This window comes from Natrix helvetica, assembly GCF_964273705.1.
Source record: "Natrix helvetica genome assembly, chromosome: 1".
NCBI classification, from domain to species: domain Eukaryota; kingdom Metazoa; phylum Chordata; class Lepidosauria; order Squamata; family Natricidae; genus Natrix; species Natrix helvetica.
Genome location: NC_138548.1, coordinates 106955717 through 106974160, shown reverse-complemented (window position 1 = coordinate 106974160; position 18444 = coordinate 106955717). Strand labels below are relative to the sequence as shown.

The window sequence follows — 18444 nt, the reverse complement described above, 5'->3', positions numbered from 1 at the left end:
TGTAGAAGTTCATTAGACTTTGAGTAATATATATTTAATGAAACTGCGAAAATGTCCGTTCTAACATTCCCATTCAATGGTCATTATTTGCTCATGCACTGAGCCAAATTAAACCTCATGATTCTGAAATAATCCAGTTATACATATTTACCTCCCTAGTAAATAAAGCTTCTAATTCCTGTTCATCCAGAAACCCATCAGCATTGACATCTGTTAAAAAAGTCATATAAATATATAATTAGAGACACTAGCACACCCATCCATAATTCTAGACCACAATCATTCCCACTTTAATATTTGGTTATGTTGCTGCAAATCATATGGTAAACTACCTGATTAGAAAAAGTGAATGCAAAGCCATGTATAATAATGTGCACGCACACACAGGCACACAAAGTATATTGTTGTATTATATATATTGTTGTATAATATATGAAAAAAACCACATTTCATGCATGTATTGAGGTTTTCTGGAAAAGCACATACCAAGATACGTTTGTTAATCTGAAAAGTGCAACAGGATTGTCAATATTCTTGATAATTCTGTTTCTTAATGTTTTTTTAACTATAAATCTTACCATGCAACTTAAAAAAAGTCTTTGGATCAAAATCATTGGGGTCTAAGCCATCTGCTTCCTCCCATACCTCTTTCAATTGGTCTTTACTTCCCTGAAAGGTGATAATGAACACAAGTTGTGCAAATGATTTCACAGAAGCTTTTAACATAGAATTAAAAATCACACTAGGTTACGCAAAGGACTTCAAAAATCTAGTTAATTTTCTCCTAAAGCAGCCTTTGGGGTTTTTTCTCTGATGTACCTTGCAAGGAAAAGATTGTGATACCATAATTTCTCTGCCACTTTAGTATAAACTCATGGAAAACTAAACAGATATAAAATGCACTTTATATTCACTCTAAAAACAATTTCAATCTCTGCAATGCCCATGTAGTATGACTGACATCACTGTGACAAAACAATGGGTAGAATCACACTCCAGTTTCCATAAAAAAGTGGAAAATATAAATATGTTTTTTGAAAAAGCCGAGAATCTTTCCATTTTTAAAGGGTATCCTATTTAGTTAAGAAATCATTGTATGGCATAGGAAATGGCATTTATACTTGGTTATAGTTTAAAAGCTTAATGAGATTAGTGACCACAAATCAAGCTCAAAAACTATAATATTTTAGTGTGGTAAAGCCTGTCATGATTTTGAAATAAATGAATAAATAAATGATTTAGTATCCATTTAACTGACCCTTGTGATCTTGATTTTTTCAGCAAGGGATCTCTGCCAACATGTATACAATTTTGATGAGTTCCATTATCCTGGTGTATGACCATACTACAGATTTTATTTGATGTGTTCCCTTTCATCACCTTTTTAAAATTTATTTTTGTTTTACATATATAACTGTATAATATAAAAATATCTAAAATACATATTTTGTATAATATTTTAATTATTATTCTATACCAGAGTTCTCCAGAGTTCCCGGGTGGGTGACTTGGAGTGGGGGTCAGCAGACAAGCACATGTGTTTGGGTGTGCGAATGCCTATGATGTTCGCGGCCATGCACAAGTGGGTCCAAGTGCGTCTGTGATGAGGCTTGCGCGAGTGGGGCTGCAAATGCCCACGACAAGGTTTCTGTGAGTGGGGCCAAGAGTATCCACAATGATACTCATGCGAGTGGGGCTGCGCGCATGCACAGAAGCACGGGCACCAGCCAGCCACTCACATAGCAGGGTGGTGATTAGCCTGCAGCCCACAGGTTGGGGACTCCTGTTCTACATACTCAGAGAGACTTTGTGCCATATAAGTTTGATAAACAAAACAAATAAAAATATACAAACCAATATATTTTATACAGTGTGGATAAAAACAGCGGACTTACAGGATGATTCACTTTGGGGTGATCACTGTGCTTTTTTTTCATTTCCTCATATTTAGCTTCTTCTTGGTGCCTCTTTTCTTCATCCAGTGTTTTTAGATATTCTCTCCTTTCGTGTTCTTTCATCATCTCATACTTCTTAAACTCCTCATGATGGGTTTTGTCATAGTTTTCTAAGTCATGTGTAGCCTGCAAATAAAAAGAGTTAAAAATTGAAACAAAATCTGTTTCTCCCCCCACCCCTAGAAGTGAGGATAAACATTGAGCTAACCAGCATTAAGAAACTCCTGTTGACCAGGCCGCCTTCTCACTTCCCTCAGGACATTTTTCTCAGGATATATCCAAGTTCATAAGGAATTCCTGAACAATAAATTCCACAACCATCTCCTTTGGATTAGTAGAAAATGAAGATATGAAGAAACTCAGAATTACTGTTGTATACTAAATATCTTCACTGCATCTAGACTTAGATTAAATGTGTAGTATAAGAAATTTTTAGCCAGGCTATCTAAAATTACAGTTAATCTTCATTTAGTGACTGCCTTGTTTAACAACCATTCACAAACACAACTGTGATGAAAAAGTAACTTTATGACCAACCCTCACATTTATGATCCTCACAGATCTCTAAAGCAAAGAAAGCTGAAGTTAAGATATTAAGCAAAATTGCAGTTTCACTAAGTGATTGATGTTGTTATGTAGTTGGGTAATGACATTTCTGCAAGCAAATAACTAAGCTCAGAGAACACCAAGAACTCCAGAATTCAACCCTAATTCTAATTATTTTACTAATCTAATTCTTTTAATTATACTCTTTAATGAGAACTTTCTTTAATATACTTCAGCATCTTGTGTGATTCATTTAATACTTTGTCTCCCACAGAGAAAACTCAGCATTATTTCCTTAAATCCTTGCTTCACTTATGAAGAAGGTACGTATGGTATTTACAGGAATTCTCTACCAACGATTATCACATAGTAAATGTTACTGACACTAGGGGGTGCTAAAAGCTCATTTTTTAATGCTTCTGCCTCCTTCTCTACAAAATAGGAATAACAAAATTGACTTATTTTTAAGTGTGATTGTTAAATATTGCTGTCACAATTAAACTGATTGGCCCTGGACATTTTATTTTATTTATTTTATTATTTATTTATTTTATTTATTTCATTATTTTATTTATTTTACTTATTTTATTATTTATTTGTTTGTTTATTTATTTATTTTATTTAATCTATTACATTTATTACATTTGTCTGCTGCCCATCTTACTTCAAAGCAACTGGGTGGCTTGCAACATTAAAAGCAATAAAATCATAAAAGATAAATATTTTTAAAACAAAAATAGAATAGACAAAAAAAGGTGCCATTTGGACTTGCTATGCTTTGAAAGCAGCCAACAAATACCCTCAGAGATTACCACAAATTTGTTAATTGTTCTGGATCAGAAAGGGAAAATTATTAGATATAAGAATAAGCACATTAAATATTTAATTAATTAGTTGTAGATCTTCACCCAGTCTTTGAAATACAGCTCTCAGCACATCACTCGAGGTTTAGACTTTGACTCAAAGGAGACTGTGCTTTTAGAATTTGGATCATTTTTTAAAAAAATTAATGATCCAGTTTGGGTAGTGTTGCTAATCTCAAAACCAGGATACTGTGAGTTCTAGTCCTGACTTAGGCTTGGGAAGCCAGGTTGGTGACTTTGGGCAAATCCCTCTCTCTCAGTCCAATCCACCTTACGGGGTTGTTGTTGCAGGGAAAATAGGCGGAGGAAGGAATATTAAATATGTTCACCGCTTTGAGTTGCACACAAAGTCATAAAGGTAGGGGAGGGGGGGAATCTATGAATAAGTCATAAATATTTGCGCAATCTGTGATTTTTCAACCATTTTTTTGAAGGCCTACAATATAGGTGCCCTGATCATGAATAATGTTCCAAAGGTGTTTTTCCAAAGGGCAACAGGACTGTGTTTTTCCTTGAAGATGTTTTGCTTCTCATCCAAGAAGCTTCTTCAGTTCTGACTGAATGGTGGAACACAGAAGGATTTATATTCCTTGCAGCAATCCTTCCATCCTCCCCCATTCAGTCAGAACTGAAGAAGCTTCTTGGATGAGAAGCAAAACGTTTTCAATGAAAAACAAAGTCCAGCTGCCTTTTGAAAAAGCACCTTGGGGACAAGTGTGACCTTGATGACTGACAATCTCCATAGGCACAGACCTGTAAGGTGTGGACAAAAAGAGTTGTTTTCTTGCCACTTAGCTGGGAAGAGGCAAGCATTACCTTCCTCCTTCCCTCCTGCAGCAGGGACTAGCAGAGTTTCTTTTGTAGAAGTCCGCCCTGTCTTTTTTTTAATTTTTCTGTTCAACCGTTCCTGATTCTCGCAGACTGCCTAGAGAAGTTTTCTTGGGAAGGTTTTTCAGAAGTGGTTTGTCATTGCCTCCTTCCTGGGGCTGAGAGGTGACTGGGCCAAGATGCCCATGGCAGGAATAGAACTTACAGTGTCCTGATTTCTAGTTTGGTGCCTTAGCCATTATTCCAAACTGGCTCTACATACTATCTTTACACATTCATTCATTCATTTATTTATTTCAGTTATACTTTTTATATCTGCAATTCTGTTCCCTGATGGAAGCCCTCAAGAGGGCCAGCTTTTTATTTATTTTTAAAGTTTTAATTAGTAAGTTAATTAATAATTGCAATTGTTCATTTATCTGCGGAGCAGATGTTAAACAAATATATCCTTAATTAAATTTTAAAGCTATTCAGGATCTGCTGCATTGAAGAAGCTTTTCCTGCCATCACTGAATGGTTTTTAAGTTGGCAAATGAGACTTCAAGCATTGCAAAATAAATTATACTATTATTTGGAAAACTGAGTACATTTAAATTGATTTCAATACTAATTAAACAGTCTGTTAATCCAGTAAAACAATATTGGTTGACTAATACAAAGTTAGTTCCAAGTATAACAAAATGTGAGAAGGAATTAAACTGGCTCAGTTTAAAGTTTTAAAGACTTAGTAAAAATATAAAGCTGCTTATATTGGCTTGAGAACATTCATTCCATGATGCACTCACTACAAGAAACACAAGCAGATGGGCAAAGGGCAGTTGTTAAGCGCACAAATCTTGTGTAACACAACATTATATGAGGGATCCAAATGCAGTTCCAAGCTAAAATTTCTGAGATAATTATGAAAGATACTTTTTAAAAAATGAAGGCACAAAATTTCAGACCAGTATAGAAAAAAAAAATTTTTTTTTAAAGAAAGAGAGAGAGAAAACGAACAAGAATCTGAGAAAATATTTGATGGGCACTTACAGTTTTGATTAGCATGTCTAAATCTTTAACTTCAAAAGTGTGAGGGTTGTGATGGTTCAGATGCTCAAACTGTTTGAGAAGAGCTTGATGGTCTATGCCAGAATCTAAAGGCAACCCAGACAAAAACAGAACTGTGATGACTACATTGATAGATATAAGGCAACAAACACTGGACAGAATTCAAGGGTATATCTTAAAAGGCAATTCACATTTTACAAAGATATTCATAACCTACAGTGTTCACGAGGTTAAAACGGAGGTTTTAAATTAGATGCAAACTGACCAGGCAATATAAAAAGTAGGCCTCAACAGATTGTTGTTGATGATGATGTTGTTGCTACTAGGACACAGACTCCAGATATAAAAACTGACTAGCCCAGATCTTGAATTGCTTTCAGTCATGATTATAGGAATGGTGGGGTGTGCTGCTGGGGGTTCGGGAGAATCTTTAGCTAAGATTCTGTGCAGTTTAGAGAACCCCCAAATCTCACTCCTGGGTTGGCCCTGCCCACAGCAGCCCTCCCCTCCCAGGAGTCCCCATGTGGCCCATTTTGGATGCAGGGAAGTTCAGGGAAGACGCAGAGGCTCAGGGAGGGTGAAAAATGGGTGTACTGGAAGTTTGGGAAGGGTGGAAACGGGGGCCTCTGGAGCCTGGGGAGAGCATTTTCACCCTCATGGAGGCCTGAGTAAACCCTCTGGAGCCCAGGAAGGGCAACCCCCGTCCTGTGGTGCAGCAGGCTGACTAGGCCATGCCCAACCAGCAACCGGGTAGAGAACCCCTTGCTAAATATGTTGAAGCCCAACCCTGGATGGCTTCCTCCATGGCATGTGAAGATAACAGGTCTGCTCAGGACAGGCCAAATTGCTTGGGATGATTCTTTCCTCTAATCTGAAGATAATTTCTCAGGTGGCTTAATGCCTGCTTATGTGGAGATTACAAAAATCTCCTTGACCTTAACCAGAGGGACAAGGTGTAGAGAGAATGAGAATATAGGCCGGTCAGAAAAAGCTATCGTTAAGAGACAGAAAAACCTGTATAACTGGACTGCCTTTGGGCGGTCAAGATTATGAATGAATGTAGGTTGCAAAGAACAGTGCTTGGGTGTTTAAATAAAAAGAAGGAATGTCCCAAGTGCTCTTAAAGTATGACAACATTTTTAGAGAAGAATGTCTCTACTTTTGCTACTTGTTGATATGCTATGCAATCCAAGCAAGATGTAGGTTTGCAGCAGTGGTGGGTTTCGGATCCCGTTGCAACTGTATCGGTTGCAATGGGCCCTGATATCCTCCACGTGAATGTGCACAGCGCGTGCATGCATCTTACCGTTCAGCAACGCCTCCACGAGCCTCCGTGACGCTTCAGCTGCTTGGCGGAGTGTCACGCAGGCGCTGTACGCGCAATGCTCGGAAGCGCCAAAGAGTTTAAAGAGTCAAAATAAGAGAAGGAAAAAGAAATGGAAAAGGGATAATTGTGTAAACGGGCCCTAATTCTCCAACTTGGCTTCTGGTGTTGACATGCATGTATTGTTTTTATGATGTCAATATGGAAGGGGTTTGCTTTGTCTGGATTGTTGCTTTTGGGGATTTTCCAGTTTGGTCTTCACACCAAGAACTCCCTGGTAGGTCATCTAAATGCTATCCTAGGTTTGATTCTGCTTAACTTTTTGAAATCAGCCAAGGTCACTTAATTTCTACCATCTGCTGTAGAGAAGATTAAAACTGTTTCACAATTAAAGTTGTCATTACACATGATGAATTTTCATGATTTGAACATATGGATTATTATCTGAAATACTGCATTCCTCCTATGCAGAGATTTACTTGAATGGTTTATTTGAAAACTAACACAAAGCTACATGACAATGTCACAATGGAAACCCTTTCTTTAAACTGATTCGATTTCAAGCAATTTATTTTGCAGATGTTGCTTTCTTCAGAACGAGCTTGTCATTCTCACCCCTGATTTTTGAGTAGAACAAGAATAAGCAATGAAGTAAAAAAAAAAAACACCAGAGAAACACAGTTTTATCTGATTCAAACACAGCTGTAAATGAAGGAGAAAATTGAAACATTATTGCCAATTCATCCATCCTCCCTCCCCGCCTTTGTCTGCTTACCTTGATATGCATCAATCTTGGCTTTGATTAACATCCTTAATCTTGCAACTTCCTGCCTTTTCAGTTCATCCAGTTTTGTTCTCACCTTATGGCCAACTAAGTCTAGCTCTTTGCTTAACTTTCCACTCTGTCAATAATAACAAAGCATTGACATAAAAAGTCATTATTTTTCTAGAGGGTAATTTTATTGGTTACCATCTATAACTGGATGCGTAAGTAAAATAACAATTTTCAAACACCAAGCAAAACTTTAAAAGCAATGCTCAATTATGAGCATTGATAAGTTATCTTTTTCACTTAATAATTCAGTGGAAATCAAACTGATTGAGAAGGTATCTATAAAGCATATGCCAAAGACTGGTGCACAATGATGTAACAGAGTTTATGCACAGTATTTATTTATTTAGTTAGTTATCAATCAATCAGACTTATATGGCTGTCCATTTCACCAAAGCTAACTCTGGGAGGCATACATTAAAAATAATAATTTTCAGCTCCTGGACGGATTTTTGAGGCACTACCCCCAAAGGCAGAACCTTCAGCAATAGCAACAATTTTCTCTGAAACATTTTAATAGACGTGGCACTAGCAGTATTTTGAAGCAAATATATTTAGACTACAATTATGCACAATATGCAGCATCCTCTAGGTACATCACAATCACTCTGAATTAAACTGTCCTTTCTATATTGAACTGAAATCTTTGGAATGGATGACACCAAGAACACATGCTGCAGTTTGGCTGTAACGAGTCATAACTTAATATTAAGATGATTTGGTTTAATAAAATGCATCCTGGAAAAAGTTGAATAATGTTTTCGTTTAACATTAATTTCACAGGTAGTTCGCCAACGCTATGTCTCAATTGTTGATTTCATGCTGGGAGTCAGAAAGGAAAATCATTCCTCACTTGAAATTAGCTACTGCTTATTAGTCATTGAACATCAAAACTAGCTTCGACTGGCCTGCTGTTTCCACCTCTGGTTGAAATCCATCAAACAACAGGCAAAGTTGCATAGGAAAGTATGGATTAGTGGATATTTTAAACTGGATAAGATATTAGTTCCGGGGTGGTAGGAAAAAATTGCATACAGGAATAATAAAAGAACTCAAGAAGATCATAGCATAGGAGTGCTATAAAGTATTTTTAAAACACTTCAAAATACTCCAGCTAATATTGTAGTAGGTACTCTGCACTACAGGTGCACTGAATTTAGACATTGAATATGGCCCTCCAGATGTTATTGAGCTTTCCCATCTCTCCCCCACCCCCATCCTGCCATTGCCCTCCCCCTCTGTAATAGGATTTTAGTGGTTGGCATTAATTTATTTATGTTTTATACATATACACATATACATGTGCATGCACATGTACATATACATACATACATATATGATTGTAAGCTGCCTAGCGTTACCCCTCTGGTAAGATGGGTGGCCAATAAATTTTATAAATAAATAAATCTTTCAGCCCTCCTCCCCAATCGTCATGCTGACCAAGTATTGGGAGTTGTGTTCAGCAATGGCCGAAGGCTATGTGATATTTAAGCTATGGATTGTCACTACGTTAATTTGTTTGTCTACTTGAGTCTCTATTCTGAGTTATACTGTAAAAATATTTTTCTTATCTGACAATGATTTACTGCGCATGCCTCCTAACACGTTTCATAATACGTCACACATTCTTGTACTTCCCTTCTGATCTTCATCTGCCTGCCGGAGAAGGTGGGCAGCAATTGCTCTTGCAACAACGTAAGGTTTAGATAATGTTTTATTTTTTATTTTCATATTAAAGTTTGTTTTCATTAGAACATGTTCTCGGGTTTTATTTATTTCTTATCAAGAGATATGCTTCTCGGAAGGGCTGCGATCCACACCTCGTTAATTGAAGGTGGGAGGGAAACTTCCCATCCTTCACATGGATTGGGGAATAACCTGAGTTTATACATAATATTAAGTCATAAATCATAGTTTACAGATCAGAATTGCTGGATTAACATAATATATTTAATCAAATCCACGTACTGTATTTTGGCTTTGCCATGTGAGAACCCAGTTGCTATTTGTATTGCTGCAAGTTAGACAATGTAGACATTGTTCAGAATTGCAAAATTTAAGAAGATTTCAAGGTAAATATTCCACGAGAAAAAGATGCATTGATATCACAAATTAATACAGGATCCAGAATAATTCATTTTAATTGTCTACTAGAAAACAGAATTCTACGTTTTGGTTTTTAGGCTTGTTTTTCCAAAAGAAGCTACATATTTAGTATTGTTTCAGAGACATGCTTATAGCAAGTGATTACATTCTCTCTCAGTGAACACAGGGAAAGTCAAACCACAGATCTCATTGTTTTCATTTTATTAAAATTTGCTAGTTGTTATACTTACCTTTATTTCCTCTATGTTTGCTGTTTGGAGTTTTTCTCTGAAATGTGTGTCTGTCTCCAAAACTTCTATCACTTGCCTGAGATAGGCATCATAATACAATCCAGTATCCTTTAAGATATACATATAATTACCATTAGTAATTACAATTATAAGACAGGGATGAGAAATGTTGCTTTATCTATAAAAATATTTCATCTACAGTAGGTGTTCCTTATCCTTCCAACAACCAATTATCATCTTTTGTTGTTCAGTGCTGAAGGTGTAGCAAATTCACACAGCAAGAATTAATTTTAAACACAGAAACACATCCTACAAGTTCATTTCAGGGGTGGGCTCCTAGGGCAGCGATGGCGAACCTTTTTTGGCTCGCTTGCCACAAGGGGGGGGGAGAGCAGGGGGGTCATGTGCGGGCGTGCCGCACCCATAATGCAACATGTGACCCCCCCAGTGCGCATGCACGCACAATGCGTGACCCCCCATTTTTACATGCTTTTTTTGTCCCCCCCAGGCTCCAGAGGCTTTATAGGAGCCTGGGGAAGGCAAAAAGAGCCTCCCCTGCCCCCCCGGAGGCCCTCCGGAGGCTTCAGGGAACGTCCGGAGGCTTCCCTGAAGCCTTCAAAGTGCTTAAAACCACTTCCGGGTTGCTCGGAGGGTCGTTTTAAGCACTCCGAAGGCATCAGGGAAGCCTCCGGACGGTCCCTGAAGCGTTCGGAACACTTAAAACGACCCTCTGAGCAACCCGGAAGTTTGCTCGGAGGGTGGTTTTAAGCGCTCCGAAGGCGTCAGGGAAGCCTCCGGATGGTCCCTGAAGCCTTCGAAACGCTTAAAACGACCCTCCGAGCTCCAAAGGTGTCAGGGAAGCCTCCGGACGGCCCCTGAAGCCTTCGGAACGCTTAAAACGACCCTCCGAGCAACCAGGAAGTCACTTCCGGTTTGCTCGGAGGGTCGTTTTAAGCGTTCCGAAGGCTTCAGGGAAACCTCAGGACGGTCCATGAAACCTCCGGGGGGGGGGCGGAGGAGGCTCTTTTCGCCCTCTCCAGGCTCCTATAAAGCCTCTGGAGCCTGGGGAAGGCGAAAAATAGCTTTTAAAAAGGTGAACTCAGCTGGCCAGCACGCGCATGCGCGCTGGCCAGCTGACAGGGCAGCGCCTCGCGTGCTCTGACAAATGGCTCCGCGTGTCACTTGTGGCAGGCGTGCCATAGGTTCGCCATCACTGTCCTAGGGGTTCGCACAAGTTCGGGCAATCCTCTAGCTAGGATTTTGCCCAGATCAACAAACCCCCAAATGCTACCCCTGGCTGGCCACACCCACCCTGCCCCTCCCCTCTCAAGAGTCTCTAAGCAGCCCGTTCATCATGTCAGGTAAGTGCAAGTCCCACGCGGAGGCTCAGGGAGGCGGGGAAACAGGCCTACTGGAGATTCTGGAAGTGTGGAAACGGGCCTGTTTCGGGCCTCCAGAATCTGGGGGGAGAGGTTTTCGCCCTCCTGGAGGCTCGATGAAAGCCTCTGGAGCCTGTGGAGGGCAAAAAATGCCCCCCCCCTTACAGGAGGCTGACTAGGCCATGCCCACCGTGGCCACACCCACCCAGCAACGGGGCAGTGAACCCGTTGCTAGAACTTTTGAAGCCCACCCCTGCCTCAGTTCAATCTGAAGTGCCACGTTTTGGATTTCACTGGAACCTAGAAAGAAGAAAATATTTTTCTCTCTGAAAATATAAGTCACACTTCCCCAAGCTCATGCTAGGGTTGAGGAACTGATCTTGCAGTTCCAACGCTTTTAAAGATTGCCAGATTGCTTTGAATGTTTTTAGCCTGCTTTCCTTCAGAAGCAAGTCACGTTTGGCAAGTCTTGTTCAATGCATTAACCCTTTCTTAAAATGATTCTGCCAACAGAAAGCAAAGGGCCTGCTTGTCTAACTTTGGCTTAACAAAGGCCAACTTTGTTTAGGAAAATAATTACAGCCTCTTCCACTTTGCACAGAGGTCCGTAAATTTAAACCAAACTTTGTAATTTTTTTCTTAAACTAAGCCAATCTCCATGTAAAAATTTCAGGACCAGAAGTCAGAGGAGAGGAATTTGACCAAAATCAAGGATCCTGTGGTTTCCATCAAAAAAAGATTAGAATCCGTCAAGCTCCCCATAAACTACAGATATCCCTCATTTTACATTCCTAATTGGAATCAGGGTTTCTGTCGCTAAGCGAAGCAGTCATTAGGTGAAACATCATGTGACTGCGCTACTTTGCAGTAGCAGTTATGGTAATCTCAGCTGTGGTCATTAGGTGAGGACTGTACGGTCATTAGATAAGGATTTCACACTTCTCCTGCCCTGCATGAACTGCCACCTTCATCCCTCTGCCAACCCTGGAGAGAGACCAGCCTTCAGTATTGGAAGGACTGCCCCCCCTGCCCTGCTTGCCTCCACTTCAATTCTGCCCCGTCCCCCCGTCCCCCCTGCCTAATTTCCCCATCGCTGCCCTTTGAAAAGTATTCCTTTTATTCCATACGATGGGAATAGCTCAAATTCTAGCATTCACAAATATTCGTCACTCAACATTCAATGATCATTCAAAGTTATGACCAAACTGAACAAGTGGTATTTCAAACCAATCCTCAACGTTATGGCCATTGCAGTCACATGAATAAAATTAGGGCAGTTGGCAACGCACTTATGACTGCGTGTGCGTTTCAACCTGCGTATCTCCTTCCCCATCTCTGTCCTTTGGACTCCCCTGCACTCCGCCAATGATGCCTACCACTACTACCCTCCCTCACTGCGCCCAGCTGATCTTTACCATCTTCTTTCCCTTGCTGCTGGTCCTGCATCCAGGCACTGGGCAAGGGTGCAGTCTCAAGATTTGCACACTGTGAACATGGCAAGGTGGCATTGCCAGGTCTGGTTGTAAAGAGGGAGTCACAAGGGGTTTGCAAAGCCTCAAAGCTGTTGTACAGTGCCTATAGCAGTGATGGCGAACCTAGGGCACGTGTGCCACAGGTGGCACGTGGAGCCATTTGTCAGGGCACGCAAGGCGCTGCCCTGTAAGCTGGCCAGCGTGCATGTGCGCACTGGCCAGCTGAGTTCACCCTTTTTTAAAGCCATTTTTCGCCCTCCCCAGGCTCCAGAGGCTTTATAGGAGCCTGGGGAGGGCGAAAACAGCCTCCCCCGCCCCGCCGGACACCCTCCGCCTCCGGAGGGCGTCCGGCGGGGCGGGGGAGGCTGTTTTCACCCTCCCCAGGCTCCTATAAAGCCTCTGAAGCCTGAGGAGGGCAAAAAAAGCATGTAAAAATGGGGGGGTTTGCGCCTGTAGTACCCGCATGCGAACTGGGGGGTCACGCATTGCATTATGGGTGCGGCACGCCCGCACACGACCCCCCCTGCGCTCCCCCCACTTATGGCACGCGAGCCAAAAAAGGTTTTCCATTGCTGGCCTATAGCTACTGCCCACGCCACCACCCTGTTCCTTCCCCAGTCAAGCCCAGCAAGCTGCCTTTAGCAGACAAAGCTCTGCCACCCTGCTATGCTTCCTGTACACATCTCGGAGCTGTGCCCTTGCCCAGCACCTGAATCCCAGGGCCTACCCCAAGGAATCCTGAATCCCAGGGCCTACCCCAAGGAATCCCAAGGAAGAAGATGGCAAAAGGCAGTGGGGGTATGGGCAGTAGGGGCAGGTAGCGGCATTAGCGTGCAGGATGGGGAAAGGGCAGAAACAGGGGGAGATAAGGGGGAGGCGATTGAAGCACACACTGTGGTTATACGTAATTGAAGGCAAGGTGCCCAAAAGTTAAGCAAATAACTGCAGAGGCACTACACTGGCCATAATTTTGAAGACTGGTTGAAATCACCAATAATTCAGCAATGTCATACCTTCAAACAGTTACTGAATGAATGGCTGTTAAGGGAGGACTACTGCACATGCTAAAATTTGAACTAATTCCACCCTGAATGTTATTTATTTGTACCCACTTTATTTTTTGCAAATAAGGCAGTGAGAATGCATCCGACACACCTTCCGTCTCATACTCCCCACAACAACAACTCTGCGAGATGCGTCAAGCTGAGAGGGAGTAACTGGCCCAAAGTCATCCAGGTGGCCTTTCATGGCTAAGGTGGGAATTGAGCTCATAGTCTCCTTCTTTCTAGCCTGGTGTCTTAATCCACTAGACCAACCTGGCAATAATCAAGTACACTTGTGGAGAAATAATCTTATAGCCTAGGACAATGTTTTAAACCTCACTTTGCTTTTATTTAACTTTTTTTTTGTCTTGTCTTTCTTTGGCTCTAATATTTTCAGAACCCAATAGGGAAATATCTAGATGCAGCTACTCTGTATGCCACAGAGGATCTAAACACTGGTAATGTATTACATTCTAGTCTGAAATATTGCATTGTTGTAAAAGCCACTATTAAGAAAACCATATTTAATTTAATAAAATGACTTACCGGATTATCTATTTTTCCACTGTCTTTTTCTTCCTCCTGTACTTTTGTCTTGTCTACATCTATCGGCACTGCTTCCAATATAATTACAACGTAGGTCAGCAGCAAAACACATTGTTGCAATAAAGTAGTTCTCCATCTTATCTGAAATAAAACAAGATACCACTCTGAGCAATTTCCAGTATTGTGCACTGTACTTTTCCAAGCTTTTAACAGTGCCAATATGTCACTCCACCATAATATTCTGCACTGGTCTCTCCTACATCAATCTCTATAAGATCCTTACAACCAGTGCTGAGGTATGCACCTATTCAGAAGAACTGGTTGTTAACTTTCTAAACAGTTTGGAGAACCGGTTGTTGGAAAAAATGTCTTTTTTTTTTTTTTTTACATTTTACAGGGCTAATCGTGTAAAGAAGGCAGGAAGGAAACATTCTGCTATTGTTTCTAGCCTAATATTTATTGCCCTGCTTACAGAAACTGCCTCTCTGGTTAACCTTTATTACATTGTAACAGGTAAGGCCAATGATGGCGAATCTTTTCAACACTTGGTGTGGAAAAGGAAGCATGCGTGTGGCATTGAGTGCCGAAAAGGTAGCACTTCACACAGGCACATGCACTTCAAGCACGCACGCAAGCTCATCTGGGACATGACCAGGAAGAGGAGCTGCCCAGGGGGCATGCATGTGCCAGAAAATGTACTTCTGGTTTCCGGCATGCACAGGCTCACCAGCCAGCAAGTCTTCTGGTTACTGCCATGCATGCACCGATCCGCTGGCCGTGCATGCTCATGTTGGAAAACGGAAGACAGCTCTTCCGGTTTCCGGCCCGCTGCACCAGCAAAGGCCAGCTGATCGTTGTGTGCATATGTGTGCCAGAAACCCAGACGAGGAATAGGCGATGCCGCATGTGCCAGGCAACATGGCTCTACATGCCACTTTGGACACACATGCCATGGTTCACCATCACGGGTTAAGACCATCGATGTGAGTGACGTTGAGTTGACCATACCCACACAGTCACATGACCACCGAGCCACGCTGACCCAACTGATCATTACAGCAGAGAACAGGTTGTTAAATTATTTGAATCCCACCACTGCTTACACATATATCACGCTGAAACTGACTACAATGTGCAGCACACCTCTGCAAAACTAGGCTTTTTCCCACCCACATATATTTATTACAAGAGCCAGCATCCTTCTATTTTATTTATTGTAATACCTAGATAGTGATGGCTAACCTTTTCTGGACCGAGTGCCCAAAGTGCACCCACACAAAAGCGCACAGATGCACTCTCCCCCCTCCCAAATGGAATGCGCGTGGGTCCCCCCCCATGCATGCGTAGCCCATTGCATGCCCCCTGCGCGTACTCCCTCACACATGTGTACAGGGCCTCCCTGCACGCGCCCCACCTCCTGCGCATGCCCCACACATTCCCCAGGCCCCCGCATATGCACGCAGGCCTCCCACCCCCATGACAGAGGCGGGAGGTGCGCATACATGCATGGCGGAGCTGAACTGGGACAATGGCGAGAGGGTGCTGCATGCCATCACGGACCAAGGAGATGATCATGGTCAGTTTATCAATTTACAATAATCCTGTTTAAAAAAACTACCAGGATTATGTACCACAAATCTTATACCCTTGGTTTGCTAAGCAAGCAAGACTTCCCAGCCTCCTTCATTCTCTTCCCATTCTCTTCTCTCACTCCTGGACCTTGATTTTAAAAACCACTTGCAAAATGATTTCCTTCCAACTCAATTTCTTTTTTCCATCCTGCAGTTGACATTTGTTGCAATGCTATAGACAACTACCACACCAGCTACTGTCTGTATTCATTCTTGCTGACTCATCTGTTTATCTCCAGCTCTCAACGCCTGTCAGTCTCGTCCTTTTCTCACTCACTGATACTTTCAAGACGAGGCTTCCATGGGGCTTCCAAGTATTTATAAATGTGAGGCAGGGCTTGTTCCTCAGCCAAAGAGCTGTCCTCATCACTACACATTCTTTCATTGTCCTTATGCGACCATTTGAACAGACAAAGCTGCAGCTAAATTTTTCTGTCCTTCACCAAGGATCTGTGTTGCTACCCACTCACCTACAACATTAAATGAAACATTGCTACACTTTTACACAGATCTGAAACTTCTTTACTATCCATTTCGAACTGCTTTTCCAATCCTTTCATAATCTGCCATGGCGTTCTCTCCAATATCCTTCCCTTTCCTTGTTGTCAGCTAACATTCTTCTACCTCATGGTCTAAAACCCCGCTCAAAAATGGTTGATGATACTAACAAAGGATAGTATTTTAAAACAAAAGCCAATTATATTTGCAACACCAATAGCAAATGAAAAGGCCTAATTAATCTATTTATTTATGTATTTGCTAGTCCAAATTTTCATGTGGGATATTAAATATTTATTTATTTACGATATTGCTGAAAAAACATGAATGCACTTTATTCTAGCAAGGATGGAAATACTGGAGAAGTTCTCAGTAGCAGTTCAACATTGTATGGTTTCCTGAATGGCAGAAGACAAGAGAAAATGGTTTTGACAGACTTGCCTTGAAGGGCAGTAAGAGCTGCTACCAAGGCAATGATTAGATAAAGGAAACATGAATCCCGGGCAGGAATGTAGCATGTGTAAATGTCACAGACAGGCTCTTCCCTGATTCACATGAAGATAGAGGGAGGGAGGGGAGGACGTTTCAGGATTCTGTTGCCATAACTTTACAATAAAAATAGTGCAGTATAGGCTTACATGAGATTGATTTCCTAATTTTAGTCTACCTTGAAGGGCTAACATCAGCCATATGTCAACAGAGTTAATTCAATTCTGTTGCTGGAACACAGCCAGCCCTCACATATTTGCCAAATAAACCCTCAATCAGGATTAGGAGTAAAACCTTTTTATGCAAAATAGGACAATGCACAGAGGGGGGGGGGGGGGTGAATGGTAATCATAACTTCAAATTATGCTTGAAAGTAGAAATACAAGACAAAGGCACGAGACTCTCTTTTAATCTTAGGATAAGAGAAATAAGTCTATGTTCCTTTTCCTTCTTTCTTTCTTTGTAATTGGAAGAGCAAATAGGAAGACTGGCTCCTTCTGCATTTCAAAAGACATAAATGCAGAGTGAGGCCACAATCCCTGCTGTTTCTTGGGTATTCAGATGAAGAGAGGGTTATCCTATGTGGGTTTCAGCAATCCATCCACGTAATTACATGAAGGCAACAAAGAAATACAAAAAGTTAACTCTGCTACTATCATAGTAATCACCTGGATTGCTGCAGCCCAGGTATGGTAAGTCTAAATTAAGCAAGGCAGAAAGAAAAAGATTCACTCCCAATGCATGACAGGCAAATAGTCAGCTTAGTAACTGTCCCTACTCCAATTTACTCTTGTGCCTTTAGCAATTTACTCTTGTGCCTATAGCCTATAGTTAAAAGTTTAGAATTGGACAGAAGTAATTAAAATGGGTGAAAAAGAAAGAAAACAGTAAAGTCAGCAGAAGACAACTGAAGTGTCACCTGGTTTACAGGTCAGCCATTCTCTCTTAGTCAAAACCATCTCACAATTTTGCTGTCATGGATATAAAATTATAGGCAGCTCCAAAAAATAAATAAATAAAATTGGAAAAGTCTTCTATGCCACGATGATTTCAAAATCAACTGGAAAGGGGCAAATACGTTAATACTTTTTCTTTCTTCTCTCTCTTCCTCTCTCTTCCCCGCTCCCCCAATCCCTGCCGTATGTATGTGTGTATGTGTGTGTGGAACCTCACAAAGCCCAGAATGGATGGCGCTCCAAAGTTCATCTAATGCAAAGGCCTCTTAAATTCACATTGTCTACTCAGTGGAAAGCCCATAACATGGCATAATTATAGCAATATCTTTTGGTTCTTCTTCCCAGCAGTAAGTATTGAGAAATACAGTGTACTGCCTTTGATACTAATGGCAATGTATAACTACCATGACTATTAGCCAGTGAGACATCAACAGTGAGAACAAAGTTCATTTTCCCACTTGGTAATGAATTATTTGCCTTCCTTCAACTCATGTTGTATAATAAAGACAGTGAACAGATAAGAATTGTGTTAAGGATTTCGAATGAAAATGGGGGGCAAGGCAGAGAAAATAGAATATATGATTTAGGTCATAATTTGCAAGTATTTCACACATTAATTTAAATGGAAAATATTTAAAAAGGGGAGATGTGTCTTTGGCACAGCAAAAGAAGAAAAGGTAGACACTAGTCAAACTTTCC

The 18444-nt window shown here is 41.1% G+C and overlaps 1 protein-coding gene across 1 annotated transcript in view; it reads right to left on the bottom strand.

The window, feature by feature from the left end:
- The window catches only part of NUCB2 (nucleobindin 2), a 39155-nt gene that overhangs the window by 9373 nt on the left and 11338 nt on the right, over positions 1 to 18444 (bottom strand). The window contains exons 2-8 of the mRNA XM_081937711.1: positions 14172 to 14312; positions 9732 to 9839; positions 7339 to 7465; positions 5222 to 5325; positions 1896 to 2081; positions 579 to 669; positions 152 to 210 (exon numbers count right to left, since the gene is read on the bottom strand). Of these exons, the coding sequence (XP_081793837.1) occupies positions 152 to 210; positions 579 to 669; positions 1896 to 2081; positions 5222 to 5325; positions 7339 to 7465; positions 9732 to 9839; positions 14172 to 14312 (816 nt within the window). The remainder of the gene's footprint in view (positions 1 to 151; positions 211 to 578; positions 670 to 1895; positions 2082 to 5221; positions 5326 to 7338; positions 7466 to 9731; positions 9840 to 14171; positions 14313 to 18444) is intronic.